General features: G+C 46.7%; 1 protein-coding gene and 1 long non-coding RNA gene across 4 annotated transcripts; one reads left to right on the forward strand and one right to left on the reverse strand.

The window, feature by feature from the left end:
- Positions 1-3848: 3848 nt before the first annotated feature.
- On the reverse strand, positions 3849-8375 carry SMKR1 (small lysine rich protein 1). The gene is made up of 3 exons (XM_071751424.1): positions 8262-8375; positions 7649-7706; positions 3849-4285 (listed from the first exon to the last, which is right to left on the reverse strand). Exons 2-3 carry the CDS (start codon positions 7649-7651, stop codon positions 4082-4084), a joined length of 207 nt encoding a protein of 68 aa, XP_071607525.1. The 5' UTR covers positions 7652-7706; positions 8262-8375; the 3' UTR covers positions 3849-4081.
- A 4808-nt stretch (positions 8376-13183) lies between these two features.
- LOC139791701 (uncharacterized) lies at positions 13184-15102 on the forward strand. Of its 3 annotated transcripts, XR_011723995.1 has the most exons (3): positions 13184-13622; positions 13821-14061; positions 14540-15102. It is a non-coding gene; the product is annotated as an uncharacterized lncRNA (long non-coding RNA). The 3 variants fall into 3 exon arrangements; XR_011723994.1 differs by lacking the exon at positions 13184-13622 and having other exon boundaries at positions 13719-14061; XR_011723993.1 differs by lacking the exons at positions 13184-13622; positions 13821-14061 and adding an exon at positions 14104-14349.
- The last annotated feature ends 1555 nt before the right edge of the window (positions 15103-16657 follow it).

Consider the following 16657-nt stretch of genomic DNA (forward strand, 5'->3'; position numbering starts at 1 on the left):
CTTTATCAGGGATTAATAGAGCATCTGATATTTGGTTTAATTGCCAGGGCAGTGTTAAACCCTGACATAAATATGTCACACAAAAAGTGAACTGTATTTAAATTTATTTCTTAAAACTTTGAGGTCGAGATGCTAAGTATAAAGGTTGCAAGAGATCTCTTTCTTGCTTTAGAATGCTGATACCTGGAGGAAACAGTTGGTAGTGTATGGTGTGATCAGAGACTTCTTGGTGGGTGATGGGGAAGGAAAACACTGAATAAATGCTGAGGAAGACATTGGTGCACACAGAGAACAAATCAGTATTGCCAGTGACATCTCTGGTTCAGCAGAGCAACTGCAGACACTTGGCAAGGAAACAGGATCCCCACCTGATCCCCCAGGATTTTCTTGGAGATAAAACAAACCCAGTGGAGAAGTGCAGTAGCCACACAACTCTGATTGTACCTGGTCAAGAGCTCTCCTAGAGGAACCATTTTTAGCTGGAGAAACAGCATAAGGCTTTACAGACCTTGGTTGGTTTGGGGTCAGCATTTTAGAGCTGATTTTTCTGTTATCCACAAGATGAAGCTACCTGGAAGTAGGAAAGCTGCTGCTGCCCCTTCTCCTGCAGGTAAATCAATGAAAAGTGGCCCTGAGCCAGAGCTCCTTGCTCTGCAGGGGCAGCACCTCAGATGTTCAGCCCTGAGAAACCAGCTGAAATTCTGATGTGGTCCTGCCTGCACCTCTCAGTGCTGCTCCAGGGGTGTGCTCAGTCCCTCAGGGATCCCCCAGAAATGCCACGAGGAGAGGCTGAGGAGCTGGGAGTGTTGAGACTCCAGGGGGACCTTAGAGCTGCCCCCCAGTCCCTGAAGGGAACCTCCAGGAAGGCTGCAGAGGGACTTTTCAGAAGAGTGTCCAGTGCTAGGAGAAGGGGAAATGGTTTGAAAGTGCAGGAGAAGAGGTTCAGCCTGGAGCTTAGGAAGAAGTTCTTCAGGAGGAGGGTGCTGAGACTCTGGAACAGATTGCCCAGAGAAGTTGTGGCTGCCCCCTCCCTGGAGGTGTTCAAGGCCAGGTTGGATGAGGCTTGGAGCAACCTGGGCTGGATGAGTTGCAGATTCCTTAATTTAGTGTGGACAAACTCCACAAATTCTTCAGTGTTGTGACACTTGAGCAGAAGGATGTAATTTAAACTCCTGCAGCTCAAACCCACCCCCAGCTTGGGGACATCCTCATGGTCCTGTCTGCCTGGCAGTGAAGGTCTTGGAGGATTTGGGGACTGAGAGATGTTCTCTGCCTCCCCTCAGGTGTCCCCATTGTCCCTTGAGCCTTCCTGTGTTCAAGGCCAGGTTGGATGGGGCTTGGAGCTGGATGAGAGGTGTCCCTGGGCATGGAGCTTGGAGGAGATGAGCTCTGAGCTCCCTTCCCACCTCACCCATTCTATCATTCTGTAACATCTCCCCTCACAGTAGCTCCAGCCCATTGCAGATCCTCTTTTTCCCAACTCTTTCTCCAAAATCCCAGCCTTTCTCTATTCCTTCCCAACTCTCCAAAGCCTGCATCAGTTCCAGACACATCCTCACTCTACTGCATCCATCCTTCCAGTTGGTGTAAGAATGTGGGAGCCATGTGCAGCTTCTCCTGTGCTGCTTCCCAGTCTGTGTTAAACACATGTGGAGGAACCAGAGCAGAACAACTGAGCTGTGACACAAAGCTTGGGGTCACTAACCAGGAGGAAGAGACCTGGGGCAGAGGTGGATGATCAGCTCTGGGTGGAACAGCCCCACTGCCAACACCTAAATTGATTTCTCCAGATTTTAACTGCAGCCAAATGAGAGCTGGAAATTCATTGGAGCTTCAGGGGTTTTCACCCTGGAGAAAAGAAGGCTCCAGGGAGACCTCAGAGCACCTTCTAGAACCTAAAGAGGGACTTTTTACAAGGGCAAGGAGTGACAGGATGAGGGGAATAGATTTAAGCTGAAAGAGAAAAGACTTAAATGAGCTATTAGAGAGAAAACCTCTCATGCCAGGGCGGTGAGACCCTTGCACAGGTTGCTCAGAGAAGCTGCCCCATCCCTGGCAGTGTCTCAGGTCAGGTTGGATGGGGCTTGGAGCCCCCTGGGCTGGTGGGAGGTGTCCCTGCCCATGCAGGGGTTGGGACTGGATGAGCTTTGAGGTCCCTTCCAACCCAAACCCTTCCAGGATTCCATGCTCATTAAGTCAAGGAGCATTAATTAGGGTTCCCTCATCCCTGGAAGCTTTCATGGACACCTTGGATGGGGCTTGGAGCCCCCTGGGCTGGTGGGAGGTGTCCCTGCCCATGCAGGGGGGTTGGAATTAAATGATCTTTAAGGTCCCTTTGAAGCCAAAGCACTCCCCAACTTTTGCTCTGTCCTGAGCCTTCTCAGGGCTGGATGGAGGAGCTGAGCTGAGCCCCCAAATGGCCCTTCAGAAGAACCTGAGGATGAGGTTTGTGGTGGTGGTGCTGGAGTCTCTGGAGGATCAGCTGCCAGCAGATGGGATCTTCTGATGAGAAAAGGAAAATCTGGGGCTGCCCCATCCCTGGCAGTGTCTCAGGTCAGGTTGGATGGGGCTTGGAGCCCCCTGGGCTGGTGGGAGGTGTCCCTGCCCATGCAGGGGGTTGGGACTGGATGAGCTTTGAGGTCCCTTCCAACCCAACCCATTCCATGATTCTGTGGATTTTCCTGGTGATCTCAGCAGAATGCTGAGTGAAAAGGGTTCATGCAATCCTTGCTGGAGACACGGAGCAGGAGGGAAGTGTTGGGAGTAGGTTTGGATCCTGTAGAGCAGCATTGCTGAGGCTCCAAACAGCATCCTCCATGGAGAGGAGATCTTGGGGAGAAATTGTTTGGGGTGAGGGTGCTGAGCCCCTGGGTGCCCAGGTTGCCCCCAGAAGCTGTGGCTGCCCCATCCCTGGAGGGGTTGAAGGTTGGATGGGGCTTGGAGCCCCCTGGGCTGGGGGAGGGGTCCCTGCTCATACTGGTGGGTTGGAACTGGAACTTTAAGGTCCCTTCCAACCTGAACCACTCTGATTCAAGTCCTGTTTATCTGACCAGATGTAGGCATTGCCTTTAGAACCTGGGTAATAGGTTGAGATACACAGATGGCATCTCATGGTTCTGCTGACCCAGAGGGCAAGCACTGAGGTGACTCAGCTAAGCTGCTCTTACAGAAATCATAGAATCATAGAATGGGCTGGGTTGGAAGGGACCTCAGAGCTCATCAAGTCCAACCCTTGATCCACTCCCACTGCAGTTCCCAGCCCATGGCACTGAGTGCCACATCCAGGCTCTTTGGAAATATCTCCAGGGATGGAGAATCCACCCCTTCCCTGGGCAGCCCATTCCAATGGCTGAGCACCCTCTCCAGAAAGAAATTCTTTCTCATGTCCAACCTAAACCTCCCCTGGCACAACTTGAGACCTCTTGTGCCCTCTTGTCTTGCTGAGAGTTGCCTGGGAAAAGAGCCCAACCCCCCCCTGGCTCCAACCTCCTTTCAGGGAGTTGGAGAGAGTGATGAGGTCTCCCCTGAGCCTCCTCTTCTCCAGCCTCAACACCCCCAGCTCCCTCAGCCTCTCCTCAGAGGATCTGTGCTGGATCCCTTCCCCAGCCCAGTTGCCTCCTTTGGACCTGCTCCAGCACCTCAATCTCCTTCCTGAGCTGAGGGGCCCAGAACTGGACACAGGACTCGAGGTGAGGCCTCACCAGGGCTGAGCACAGGGAAATCATATCCAGTGCTGCCAATCTTGCCACTTTCTGAGCTCAAGTTTCCACCAGCACTGGTTGAACCAGGCAGAAGGACCCAGCTGTAAGAGAAGAGTTGAAAACAAAAGCAAACCCCACTCCAAACCCTTGAGACTGCTGAGGCACAGTGCTTTAATCCACAAAGAGCTGGAGTGTGGAGAGCCACAGCTGAAATGACAATGGCACAGTGTCACTCACCACTTGTCACCCCATGCTTGAGCTCTAATAAGAGTGGCTTTGTGTGGAGCTAACCACTGGAGAGGTCACTAGGAGTCTCATCCAGAAAAAAAGCCTCTTCTTCACTTGATGTTCACAAAATCCTTTGCTTTCCAGCCAGGTGGTTACTTTCCTCTCTTCCCCTTCTTTTTGGGGGCACCAGGCCAGGGAAAGCCCCGGAGCTGCAGGAAGGCAGGAGCATTGTGACAGATGTAGTAAGCATTGAGCATTGCAGCTGGGCTGAGGAGATCCACTTCCTTCTCCTCCTTCTTTTGTTTCTTCTTGGAGCCTTTGCCTTTCCGACCCTTGGGTTTGCTACTTTTCCCTGCCTGCAGAGAGAAAACAACCACAAAACCACTCAGTCACTGTCTTTAGCAGCTCACTTCTGGGTAGAGGATCCCAAGGCATCAGCTCAGAGGTCCCTGATCACAGACTTCTCTACTTTGTGGTGATTTTGGAGCCTTAATACACTTTCACCAAATCCATATTTTGCTCTGCAGGCTGTAAGGATCTTTAAAACTCATCAGATGGAGCTGATTAATGGTCCCCTGTGCTGCTGTCTGATCCAAAAAGGTTTGTGCCCAAGAGAAATCATCTTTTTTTAAACCTGCATTTTTTTGTAATTAATGCATTACAAAAATGAACTAAGCCTCATGTTGTGCCTTGACCCACTCCTTCACATTTGCAGCTCTCCCTTCCACCCCTGGGGCCTTTTCCAGGTGCTGGGCTGTGGCTGCTCCTCTGCCATGAGCAGCAACACAAATCTAAGCAACAGCTCTGCTCTTGTGTTGTGGTGGAAGGAGGTGTTGCCAGGACTCACCCAAACCCAAGAGCAGGCCAAGAAAATACTTTGGTTACCTCCAGCTGTCTCAAGAGGGATTTGTTGGAGTCTGATTCACTCCCTGGATTTTTCTCTCACCCATCCTGGTGTCCTGGTTTGGGCCAGGAGAAAGGGGATTTTCTGCCTTGTGCTTTTGCTTTCAGCTCAGTCTCTTGTCAGGAGCTGCACTTGCTGAAATTCACAGCAAGTTTCTCAGGCAGTGGCTGCTGCTGGGACTGAGCCCACTCCATGGTTATAGTTACTGCTGGAGAATGGGCTGCAGAGCCAAGGACACTGCTCAGCTCTGAGGAACATTTTGCCCTCCAAAAGGAGAAAAGGAGTCAAGAGGTCCCACCTGAAACCCTCCTGTGGGGAGGAACAGACAAGAGAAATGACCAGAATTGACCAAACAGAGGATTCCATCCCATCCACCTCATCCTCAGGAGAAATTGGAGGGATCCCCAGGCTCAAAGCCCTTCCTGCTTCCCCTTCTTCCCCTCTCCCTCTTTGCTTCAGCATCCTGGGAGGATTCCATCCCTTCCTCTGCCTCTGCTCCTGATCCATCCCAGCCTGAATCTGTGTGTTCCTGCCTCCAGCTCCCAACTGCTCCTGAGCCCAGGATTCCAGCCTGGACTTTCCCAGGGCTGCCCTGCAGCCTCAGTGGGGATGGGAGAGTTCTTGGGGGAAAGGGGGGAGGAACCTGGGATCCATTTTCCTGTAGATTTGTAGAGATTTAGCCATTTTTCCTATTTCTCATTCCTGTTCCATTCAAGCTGTGTAGTTTAGTTCCCAACCCATCAGTCTCTCTCCCTTATTCTCTCTCCTTCCTTTATCAGGGAGGGGAGGGGAATTAATAGGGAGTTATTAATTATCAGTTATTTGGTTTACTTGCCAGGGCAGTGTTAAACCCTGACACCTGGCCACTCCAGAGAGGGTCTGAGTGGAAGGTGCTGCCTCCAAAGGATTGAGCAGCAGAAACCTGAAGGAGCAGCAGGGATCTGGAGGGACTCTGTGCAGGTAGGAAAATGGTGATGGCAAGAGAGAGGCAGAAGTTGGGCAGCAAATCCCAGAAGAAAAGGCTGAACAGGAGTATTTACACATCATGAGTGATGAAGCATTTGGCCTCTGGTCTGGTGCACAGAGCACTTGCAGCACACACCAAGGTGCTTTGTGCACCTGCTCATCTACTTCTGTTGTTTTGAACCCAGTAATTAAACAGACCCAGGCACTTCATTAGGAAAAAAAAGAAAAATAGCACAGATACAGCCAGAAAGGCCACATGTGACATAAAGCAGGGGAAGGCAGTACAGGTAGCATGTTTTCCATGGAATCAATTCTGAAGTGTACTGGTAAGTGATGATCAGTTGTGCTCTGAGATGAGAACAGTCAGGGGAACAATCTTCAGTACCAGCTGAGATCACAATGTGAAGGAATATGTGTGCATAAAAGAAAAAATAAAGTCAAGAGTTGTCTACAAACCCCACAGAACCACTACCCACAAAAGGAACAGAGAAAACACAGAGGGTGAGCTGCACCTGAGAGCAGATTCTTTCCTAAACCTTCAGTTATGCAAAGTGCTTGAGCTCAGAGGGATATTCAGAAGGCAACAAGCCTTGTTTGCTGACCTTAATTGGATAGAATTTGTTCAATACTTGATGTGCTGGAATGTGCACACTTCACAGAGGAGATGTTTATGGCAGATTTTTCAGTCACCTGAAGCACACTCCCTATTTTCACACTCCCAGCAGGGTCACTGCTGGATTTTCTGAGCTAAATTAGGCTCTTGGTCAGAATTTAGCCTGCAGCTCACCTGTCAAAATAAAAAAGGTGCTTCCAGGTAAGGGCAAAATGTTGTCAGAAGTCTGTGGTGAGAACCAGGGAATGCCTTTTATCTGGAGCTCCCTCTGCAGCAGAAACCTCTCCTCTCCAGGTTTTAAATGCTCTCAATCACTCTCAGCAGCTGTCTTTAGTTCCCACCTCTCCTGAAAAGTGGACATCTGATGCTGAGCAGAGCATCCTTTTCAGCATGTAGAGGGAGGACTTGCACAGATCAGGCTTCCCACCACCAGCTCATGTGAGTTTTTAACCTACAAAACCCAGTGGGACATCTGGATGCTCTCCAGAAGTCCTGGGAAATCCACGTTTGTGCAGAATTTGCATTTACCCACAAGGACTGAGGATTTATGAAGATGTGTGCAAAATTTTCCAGCCTGCAGCCTCAAACAGCAAGCAGAGCTAAAAACCAGAAACATTTGCATACTTGCACACATAAAATAACAGTGTGGGATGGAAGGAACCTTTCAAGGTCATCCAGTCCAGCCCCATGCAGTGAGCAGGGATATCTCCAACTGGACCAGGTTGTTCAGAGCCCCATCCAGCCTGACATTGAATGCTTCCAGGGATGAAGCATCCACCACCTCTCTGAGCAACCCGTGCCAGTGTCTCACCACCCTCAGAGTACAGAATTTCTTCCTTAAATCAAATTTGCATCCACCCTGTTTGAGTTTAAAAACATCACCCCTTGTAATACAGCTACAGGCTCTGCTAAAAGGTTCCAACCCCCTCTCCTTCTTTCTTCCATGCCTCTTTTAAATATTGAAAGACAGCAATAAAGCCTCCCTGGAGCTTTTTCTTCTCTTCTCCAGGCTGAACAACCCCAAATCTCTCAGCCTGAGAGAACAGAGCTGCTCCAGCCCTATGCTCATTTTTTGTGATTTGCAGGTCCATGTTTATCCTGTACTGGGACAAATTCTCACAGCATGAATTTGGGCAGCCCAGTTGATGTCCTGCAAGCCTGGGAGGAAGCCTGTTGGATATTAACTCCTTTTTTTTCTTGAAAAAGTGCTGGCAATAGACTTCAAACCTGTCTCACCATGGTTATGTCCTTTCACTGCTGGGAGGGATTCCACATCAAGGCCTGAGGATGGACCCTGAAATACAGAATCAAGCAGTGGGTTACACACAGCACAAGAAATGAGTGTAACTGCCCCTAAACTTTACAGCTAACGAATTGAAAAAAAAGTTATGAATTATACAAATATATATATTTTATTAGAAAAAAACTTAGGAGTCAGATCTATGCACAAACAGGTCGAGGTGTGCCATGCCTAAGAACCTGTGAAGTTATCTCCAAACTCTGCCAGGATTCTGAGATTTTCTGCAGGTTTCCCTTTATTAATACAACACTGAGATGGGGGAAAGGAAGGGAAAGGAAAACCCAAACCTCAGCTCAGTACCAGAAACCTGAAAAATTAATTCAATGAACAACATCGAAGCTGCCCCCAGCTCCAGCCTCACTGCACCCCAGCCCTGCAGACAGCACACCCCGCGAAGCACAGCCAAGGACCTTCCCCACCACCGCCTGAATAAAAACGAAGCTGTGGAGCCTTTTCCTCACACCCCCTCGCTACCATTTCCCCACAACTTTCCCTCAGCCCGCCTGACGGACACCTCGTCCCGACACAACGCGTTGCAGCGAAGCTCACCGGAGCCTCCGCGCTGCCTTGGCGGTGTGCTCCGAGCACTAAGCCGGGCTGGGGATCCCGGTCCCGATGCCGAGCCCGGTCCCGGTGCCGATCCCGATCTCAACCTTTCCCCAACCCCACCCCGCCCCCCCTTTCCCCGACGCCCGCGTTGCCATGGTAACACCCGCCCTACGCATGCGCAGTGGGGGCGGCGGCGGCACCGCCAACGGCCGCCTGAGGAAAAAGGGCGGGAAAAGCGGCGCTGAGGGGAGAGGGCGCCCCGCAGCCTTCCCACAACGCGTGGAGAGCTGCGAGGAGGAGAAGGGGGGGGAAAGAAGTTGTGTTTGTCAGAGGTTGTGGGAAAGAGTGGCGTTTGGGAGGCTCTAAAGTTAATTTTCACGGTTTTATAGGCAAAAAAAGCCGTTGGTTGGGAGGTGTTAGGCTTCTGCTGCCTGGCCCGGCGAGGCACACACCTTCACCCTCTGCTGCTGCGCTGTGGAAATGGTGAGGAGGGTGTCTGGGGTGCACCAGCTGACCCAGTGGTCTTCACCTCAGAAACATCTGAAAAAAGAAGCCCCAACCCTTTGCTTTTGCCTCCTCTGACAGCCACAGTTTTGCTGTTTTCAGGAAACCAGTGTCCTTCACCTCAGAAACATCTGAAAAAAAAAACCTCTCAGCCCTTTGCTTTTGCCTCCTCCGACAGCCGCAGGTTCGCTGTTTTCAAGAAACCCCCATACAGTGGTTAAAATTAAGCCAAAATCTGAGACCCAGGGGAAGAGGTGGAGGCCTCAGAGGGAGCAAGCAGCTTGAAAGTTCTTATTTCAGTGCCTTTTTTTAGAGGTGGCATTTGTTTCAGAGCTGTAATGCTATTTTTCTAAAGCTTTGGAGAGAGGATGGGGGGCAGGGTGGTGCTGCATCCCTCAGCACCAACCTTTCACTTGCCAAGTGCTAAAAATCCTAAAAATTTAATTTTAAAAAATTTTTATTTAATTTTTTTATTAGGAATTAAAAAGCACAAGTGAAAAACAATCAGCAGCATCTCAGTCACCTCACAGGGGAAAAAAATAGCTCATAATTGTTGCCAAACCAAATAAGTCTGCCTAGATCATACTTTTATTTTGATCTCAAATATTAGACACTGATCTCCATCAGCTTTCTGATATGTAAGCACTTCATCATATTTTAAAGCTCTTCTTTTGACATAAAAGAGGCTAGAGGGTTTTTTTAATTTTAGTGACATTTCCTAAAGAAACAGGTCTTGCACTGTCACACTTAATTTTGGGAGCTGGAGGCTATAAAATAAGTTCTAGATATGAGAAAGTTCCTCACTTTAATACAACAGTAAGTACTGGAGACCAGCATGTAATTCCTTTTTTTAAAAAAGCACTTTTAGGAGTAGAGATGCCTGTATTATAAAATTTTCCTATTGGATATGAGAGCCTGAAGTTTGTACATATTACAACCTGCTATGTACAGACATTTAAATAAATTTGGAAGGGACTGTAGGTAGAAGATTGTAAATCTGACCCACAAAAAAAAAAAAAAAATTAAAAATCCACCCATCTTCCCTGCTCTTCCTGGGAACTACAGATTTTGTTGGCTTTATTACAAACACAAATTCCCATCTCACAGAATAATAATGATTAAAAAGCACTCACTTGCTGCCTTGGCTGCCATGAAGTGATGCAGTGGTGAGAAGCTATGCAGGCTCTGTGAAGTTTTTTTACTACTGACAGAAAAGTGAAGAGATTTGGCTAGGAAGATACAAATACTGAAGGGGGACAGGACAACTCTAATGGCAGAAATTTTTGCAGGACATTATTTCAGCACAAAAATAGAAGTGGCTACAGAGAATGAGCCAGACCAGTGACTGAGTAAAATGCAATTTAACAAAGAATGATCAGAAGAACAACCAGAAATGAGAACAAAAGAAATGAGAACAAAAGAAACGAGAACAACAAAGACCCCAATAAAACATGAAGAGGAGTAGAGGTGTCAGTGAAAGAAGGGAAGAGGGTGGGAGCATTTGAAGGAAAATAATTATCACTGCATGTAGATTAAATATCAAAAGAAAGGTGAGTGATAGGAGTGAGTGCAACAGCAAAATGCACCCAGTGAGGGCTCAGGGAGGAGTTCAGGAGCAGAGAGAGAGCAAAGGCACCCCTTGGCAAAGTACATGTCTGATGATTCTCTTTTTTATCAAAAGTTGGATGGAGAAATGAGACCAGGAAACTTTGGAAATAATACCAGCTGGGTCATCACCCAACTTCCTGGCTGAGCATGGGGTGTTGGCAGAGAGAGAGCTGAGGAGGATGTTTTGAAAGGTAAGTTTGAAGCACAGAGTGGAAATCATTAGCCCTGTTTGCCTTGAGAAAGGGATTAAATTAAGGGAAAACACCATTTTATCTTTCCAAAGCAATGTGTCTGAGTGCCTGAATGCTGTTATGGTGAATCCCATGCAGATCTCTCTCAATCCAGTGGAAAAAAACCTTTTCTGTTGAAATCTGGAGGTGTTACCCATTTTCCAGCACAAGATAAGACATTGAGTAGAAAACATCCACCTCAGATTCTTTTACTTCCTGTGTTTAGGTTTTTTTCCCTCTAGAAAATGCCATCCTTTTACATCCTTTTGCCATGAGTGGCATCCAGGAGAATGCAGGAATTCAAAGGGAATTGCTTTCTGATCAGTGGGGAGTATCAAGCTAATGAGGCTAATGAGCATTTTATCTCTCTTCTCCTCAAATTAAATGATGGAGCAGCTTTGTATTTAGCAGTGAAGGAAACTTGAGGGCTACTCTTGCCCTGCCTCATAGACCAAGCCTCTTAGGGCAGTGTAGAAAATGAACTGTGAAGAGGTTCCCTTGCCACAGGGCCACAGTCTTGGGTTGTTCTGGGCAGATCTGTGGTTTCAGGCTTTGTTTTCAGTTAAAGCAGCTCCCATGCTGCTTGTTTCTCTCCCTTTCCTGTCTCTAACATGGGCAACCTCATTTTATTTTCAGATGAAACCAGCCCTGCCAGAAGAAGGTTTGCTGCTGAGGAAAATCTCAGGAATCCTGAGAACCAAAAATGCCACTGAAAAAAGGAAAAGAACCAGAGAAGACTGGGAGAAGCTTGGCTCAGAAAGGAGGTCTGCAGATTTTTTCCTAAGTAAAACCCCTTTGAGTGAGTCTGAGGGTGAACAGTGAAAGAAATAATGAGAAAAAGAATTCTTTTTACTGTGTTTAGGGAAAAATTATTTTGTAATTTTTATTAACAAACCACATGGCATATAAGAAACAACCATAATTACACTCCTTATCTCCTCTTAGCAAAACCAACTGTCATGGGACCACATTATACCAACTAGGCTAAAAGGTAGTGACAAGCATGTCTGAAATAATAGATCAAGGAGATAAAAATCAGCCTGTGCACTCAACTGTTACATTTGGTAAAGATGCTTGGACCTGGCTACAAAACAAATTACAGTTTACACATGCAAGACTTCTGATGAATAATTAAGGGAAGTTTCTGCAAACTAAGAGCATAATAAACCTGGTGCCATAAAGTCACTGCTGTAGTTACAAGTGGATAAATGAAAAGTGCTTGAGCTTTGGCAGCTCTCGTGGCAGGACATCTTAATATCATTATTTTTAGGATAAAATTAATATTTTTGAGGCCTTTTATCCTTAACTGAAATTTGCAGTTGCCTTCTATCCTTAGGGAACAAGGCTAAAACCAGCAGAATCTGTGCTGAGGTACTGAAGAAAATGACTTCCCAACAGCAAAACCTTCAGCAGCCACCTGTAAACTGAAATAAAAGAAGCTCTGTATATAGAATTTAAAACAGAAGCTGAGAAACAGGAGCTTTCCTGGAACCCACAGTCATGTCTGGAGCAAGATAACAGATGTGGTTCCTTCAGCTGAAGAGAAACCATCCAAAATGAAACCTCCTTTCTATACATCAAAATTATTACTCTGTAAGTGCTGCCTCCTGGCTCTTCTGATTTTATGGTTGGTTTGGTTTTTTTGCTTTTTAAGGAGAAAAAAACACTCACTGTGAAGCAAAGAGGTTTTAAACAGCTACTGTCTGCAGTTTGAGAAGAGCAATAGCAGGGTGGAGGCTTTCCTAGAAACAGAGAAGCAGCATCTGAGAACTCCAAAGTTGGGGTAAGGGAATTTTCTAGAGAGGCCTCAGCTAAAAAAATGTTCAAACATCTTGCAGGAAAGGCTTTAAAGTGTCATCTTCTTTGAATTCCCTGCATCTGGGAGTGGAATAAACTTAGGAAAATCCAGGGTCCCTCTGTTCCTGAAATACCAAACTGGCATTTCAGCCCCACAGCTGCTCTGCAGAGTCTGTGTGAGGCCAGCAGTTCTTAGCAGCCTGAACAGAACCCCCCATTTTCCATCTTTCCAGAGGAAAAACCTCCCTAAAATGGCACAAATCACCAGAAGTGCAGTCCCTGTGACAAACAAGTGGTGACACACAAATATTGAAGTCAAAAGTTGCACCTTTCCCTAGTTAATTTTTTTTTTTTCCACAGGGGCTCAGGGTTTCTGTAGAGGTCTGACTCTAGAAAGCAAAACTTTTGGTGGTGGAATTAAATAGTATTTAAAGACAAGAGTTCATCCCAGTCTCTACCACACAAACATTCAGGTGAGAATTTGTATTTCTGTTCTTCACCTCAGTAAAAACAGAAGCCTCTGACAAGCCATGGAAACCTTGCATGAAGCACAACTTAAATATCAAATGTAGAAAATACACATTGCCTGCACACTGTTTTTTGGTTTTTTTCAACATAAATATTGTGGGAAAGAGACACCTGGAGGGGGGGAAATTTTTTTTGAGCCAAATACCAAGGGCTTTCCCATGTTTCTGATTTTTTAATCATCTTTAATCATCAAGGCTGGAAAAGACCATCAAGTCCAACCATCAACCCAGCTCCCCTGTGCCCACTAAACCATGTCCCCAAGTGCCACATCCATGTGTCCTTTGAACCCCTCTAGGGATGGGGACTCCACCACTGCCCTGGGCAGCCAGTTCCAATGCCTGGCCACTCCTTCCATAAAGAAATTGTTCTTTATATCCAACCTAAATAATTAATTCCTTCCCTTTTCCCCCTGAAGAAACACCTTCGTGACCTTAGTTTATTAAGACTAAAAGGATCTGGATACATTGATTGGACTTCCTTTACATTCACATTTTGTTGTTGGGTAATTAAATTGTTTTAAAAATCACTCTAAACCAGAACACCAGAGGGATCACAAAGCAAGGGGTACAATATGGTTAACCAGAAAAAAAAAAAAAAACCAAAAACCACTCCAGATTTTTTCAGTGTGGGGTCACCATGTTCAGGAAGGAAAAAAGGAACCAACACCAACTGGAGAGGTGTCCCTTGTGTCAGGGTATGTGGCAGCATGCAGAGGAACAGCTGCATTCCCAGGGCTGGGGCTGGAGGAGTAAATGGCACATTAGGTAGGAAAATAGGAAATTTGGATTTGTGTTTCTGTAATCTTTATTTTCTTTACCACCAGGAGGCTCTAGGGGATGCAGAGGAACACCAGGTATTATATTTTTATATTTTTATATTTTATATATTTTAGAATCTAAAATTCAGATAAAGAAATGAGCTCTCCAAGTTCTGGGATCCCAGAGACAGCACCATGCTTCCATGAAAAAAAAAAAAAACCCAAAAACCAAAAGCCACTCCAGATTTTTTACCATGTGCAGGAAGGAAAAAAGGAACCAACACCAACTGGAGAGGTGTTCCTGGTGTCAGGGTATGTGGCAGCATGCAGAGGAACAGCTGCATTCCCAGGGCTGGAGGAGTAAATGGCACATTAGGTAGGAAAATAGGAAATTTGGATTTGTGTTCCTTTAATCTTTATTTTCTTTACCACCAGGAGGCTCTAGGGAATGCAGAGGAACACCAGGTGCTATATTTTTATATTTTATATATTTTAGAATATAAAATTCAGATAAAGAAAAGAGCTCTCCAAGTTCTGGGATCCCAGAGACAGCACCATGCTTCCATGAAAAAAAAAAACCCCAAAAGCCACTCCAGATTTTTTACCATGTGCAGGAAGGAAAAAAGGAACCAACACCAACTGGAGAGGTGTCCCTTGTGTCAGGGTATGTGGCAGCATGCAGAGGAACAGCTGCATTCCCAGGGCTGGGGCTGGAGGAGTAAATGGCACATTAGGTAGGAAAATAGGAAATTTGGATTTGTGTTTCTGTAATCTTTATTTTCTTTACCACCAGGAGGCTCTAGGGGATGCAGAGGAACACCAGGTGCTATATTTTTATATTTTATATATTTTAGAATCTAAAATTCAGATAAAGAAATGAGCTCTCCAAGTTCTGGGATCCCTAGAGACAGCACCATGAAAAAAAAAAAAACCCAAAAACCAAAAACCACTCCAGATTTTTTACCATGTGCAGGAAGGAAAAAAGGAACCAACACCAACTGGAGAGGTGTTCCTGGTGTCAGGGTATGTGGCAGCATGCAGAGGAACAGCTGCATTCCCAGGGCTGGGGCTGGAGGAGTAAATGGCACATTAGGTAGGAAAATAGGAAATTAATTATCACAGAGAAAATCCTGGGCTTTACTGCTGGTCCTGGGCTCTGGAGCCAGGTACACACTGACAGCAGCACTTACATTAAATACTTAACAGACCTCCATGTGTCTGCCACCTTTAGCTGGGGTTTGTAAATTGATTTGTTTCTTTAATCTTTAGTTTCTTTACCACCAGGAGGCTCTAGGGGATGCAGAGGAACACCAGGTGCTATATTTTTATATTTTATATGTTTTAGAAACTAAAATTCAGCTGCTGAATTGAGCTCTCCAAGTTCTGGGATCCCTAGAGACAGCACCATGCTTCTATGTCTGCTTTTCATGCCTTACTGCTTGGAGAGGCTTTATTTACTTTCAAATAACTTTTTAAAAAGCACAAACACTGAAGACATCTCCAGCTCATGACTCTGGTTGGTGTTTTTTTTTTCAGAGTTCATCAGAACAGAACATCCCAAGTATGTCAGGCGAGACCTTCCCTCAGCAGAGAAAGTGGAGATGGGCAGAGGTCAGTAGTGATTTTATGGGTTGGTCTGGGGGGGAGGTTTTTTTCCTTTTAAAGAAAAACAGAAAAGAAAGCATTTAAATTAAAGCATGGGAAGAAAAAAGCTTAATTAAAGCAGAGGACCTGGACAGACTGGAGAGTTGGGCTGATCCAAACAGGATGAGGTTCAACATTCCAAGTGCCGGGTCCTGCACTTTGGCCACAACAACCCCATGGGGAGCTCCAGGCTGGGCACAGAGTGGCAGAAAGGGAGCTGGGAGTCTGGATTGCCAGGAAGCTGAAGAGGAGCCAGCAGTGTGCCCAGGTGGCCAAGAAGGCCAATGGCATCCTGGGCTGGCTCAGGAACAGCGTGGCCAGCAGGTCCAGGGAAGGGATTCTGCCCCTGTGCTCAGCTCTGGGGAGGCCACAGCTTGAGTCCTGTGTCCAGTTCTGGGCCCCTCAGCTCAGGAAGGAGATTGAGGTGCTGGAGCAGGTCCAAAGGAGGCAACTGGGCTGGGGAAGGGATCCAGCACAGATCCTCTGAGGAGAGGCTGAGGGAGCTGGGGGTGTTGAGGCTGGAGAAGAGGAGGCTCAGGGGAGACCTCATCACTCTCTCCAACTCCCTGAAAGGAGGTTGGAGCCAGGGGGGGGTTGGGCTCTTTTCCCAGGCAACTCTCAGCAAGACAAGAGGGCACAAGAGGTCTCAAGTTGTGCCAGGGGAGGTTTAGGTTGGACATTAGAAAGAATTTCTTTCTGGAGAGGGTGCTCAGCCACTGGAATGGGCTGCCCAGGGAAGGGGTGGATTCTCCATCCCTGGAGATATTTCCAAAGAGCCTGGATGTGGCACTCAGTGCCATGGGCTGGGAACTGCAGTGGGAGTGGATCAAGGGTTGGACTTGATGAGCTCTGAGGTCCCTTCCAACCCAGCCAATTCTAGGATTCTAGGATTCTATGAAATGTATGGGCTTCAGAAGTTGCCCAGAGGAGTTCCCAGCTGGCATCCAGCTGCCATCCTCCTGCAATGCAGCTTTACCCAAGGATAAATTTGAAATTTGTATGGACCTTACAGAAAGTTTACAGCTCCATGTGCCCTTCCTTCTGAAACTTCCTGACCACACTGTCTGCTCTTTTCCTCACAGAATGGCAATAAAGTACTAACCAAAGCACTTTTCCTCCCCACTTTAATTTGGCACAAACAAATAAGCAAAAATCTGTAAAAATTAGGTTATTTTACATGGCATTTACTGTCTCCTCTAGGGTTAGAAGAGCTAAAGAAAGTTACCTGCAGGAATTATCCTTGAAAAGCAATCAGATGGTGAGAAATGTGGCAGTCAACCTCCTCTACAGCTCTAAACTCTGCACAGCTCAGCAAACATTTTACTCTG

The sequence above is a fragment of the Heliangelus exortis genome, chromosome 1, assembly GCF_036169615.1.
Source record: "Heliangelus exortis chromosome 1, bHelExo1.hap1, whole genome shotgun sequence".
Taxonomy (NCBI): domain Eukaryota; kingdom Metazoa; phylum Chordata; class Aves; order Apodiformes; family Trochilidae; genus Heliangelus; species Heliangelus exortis.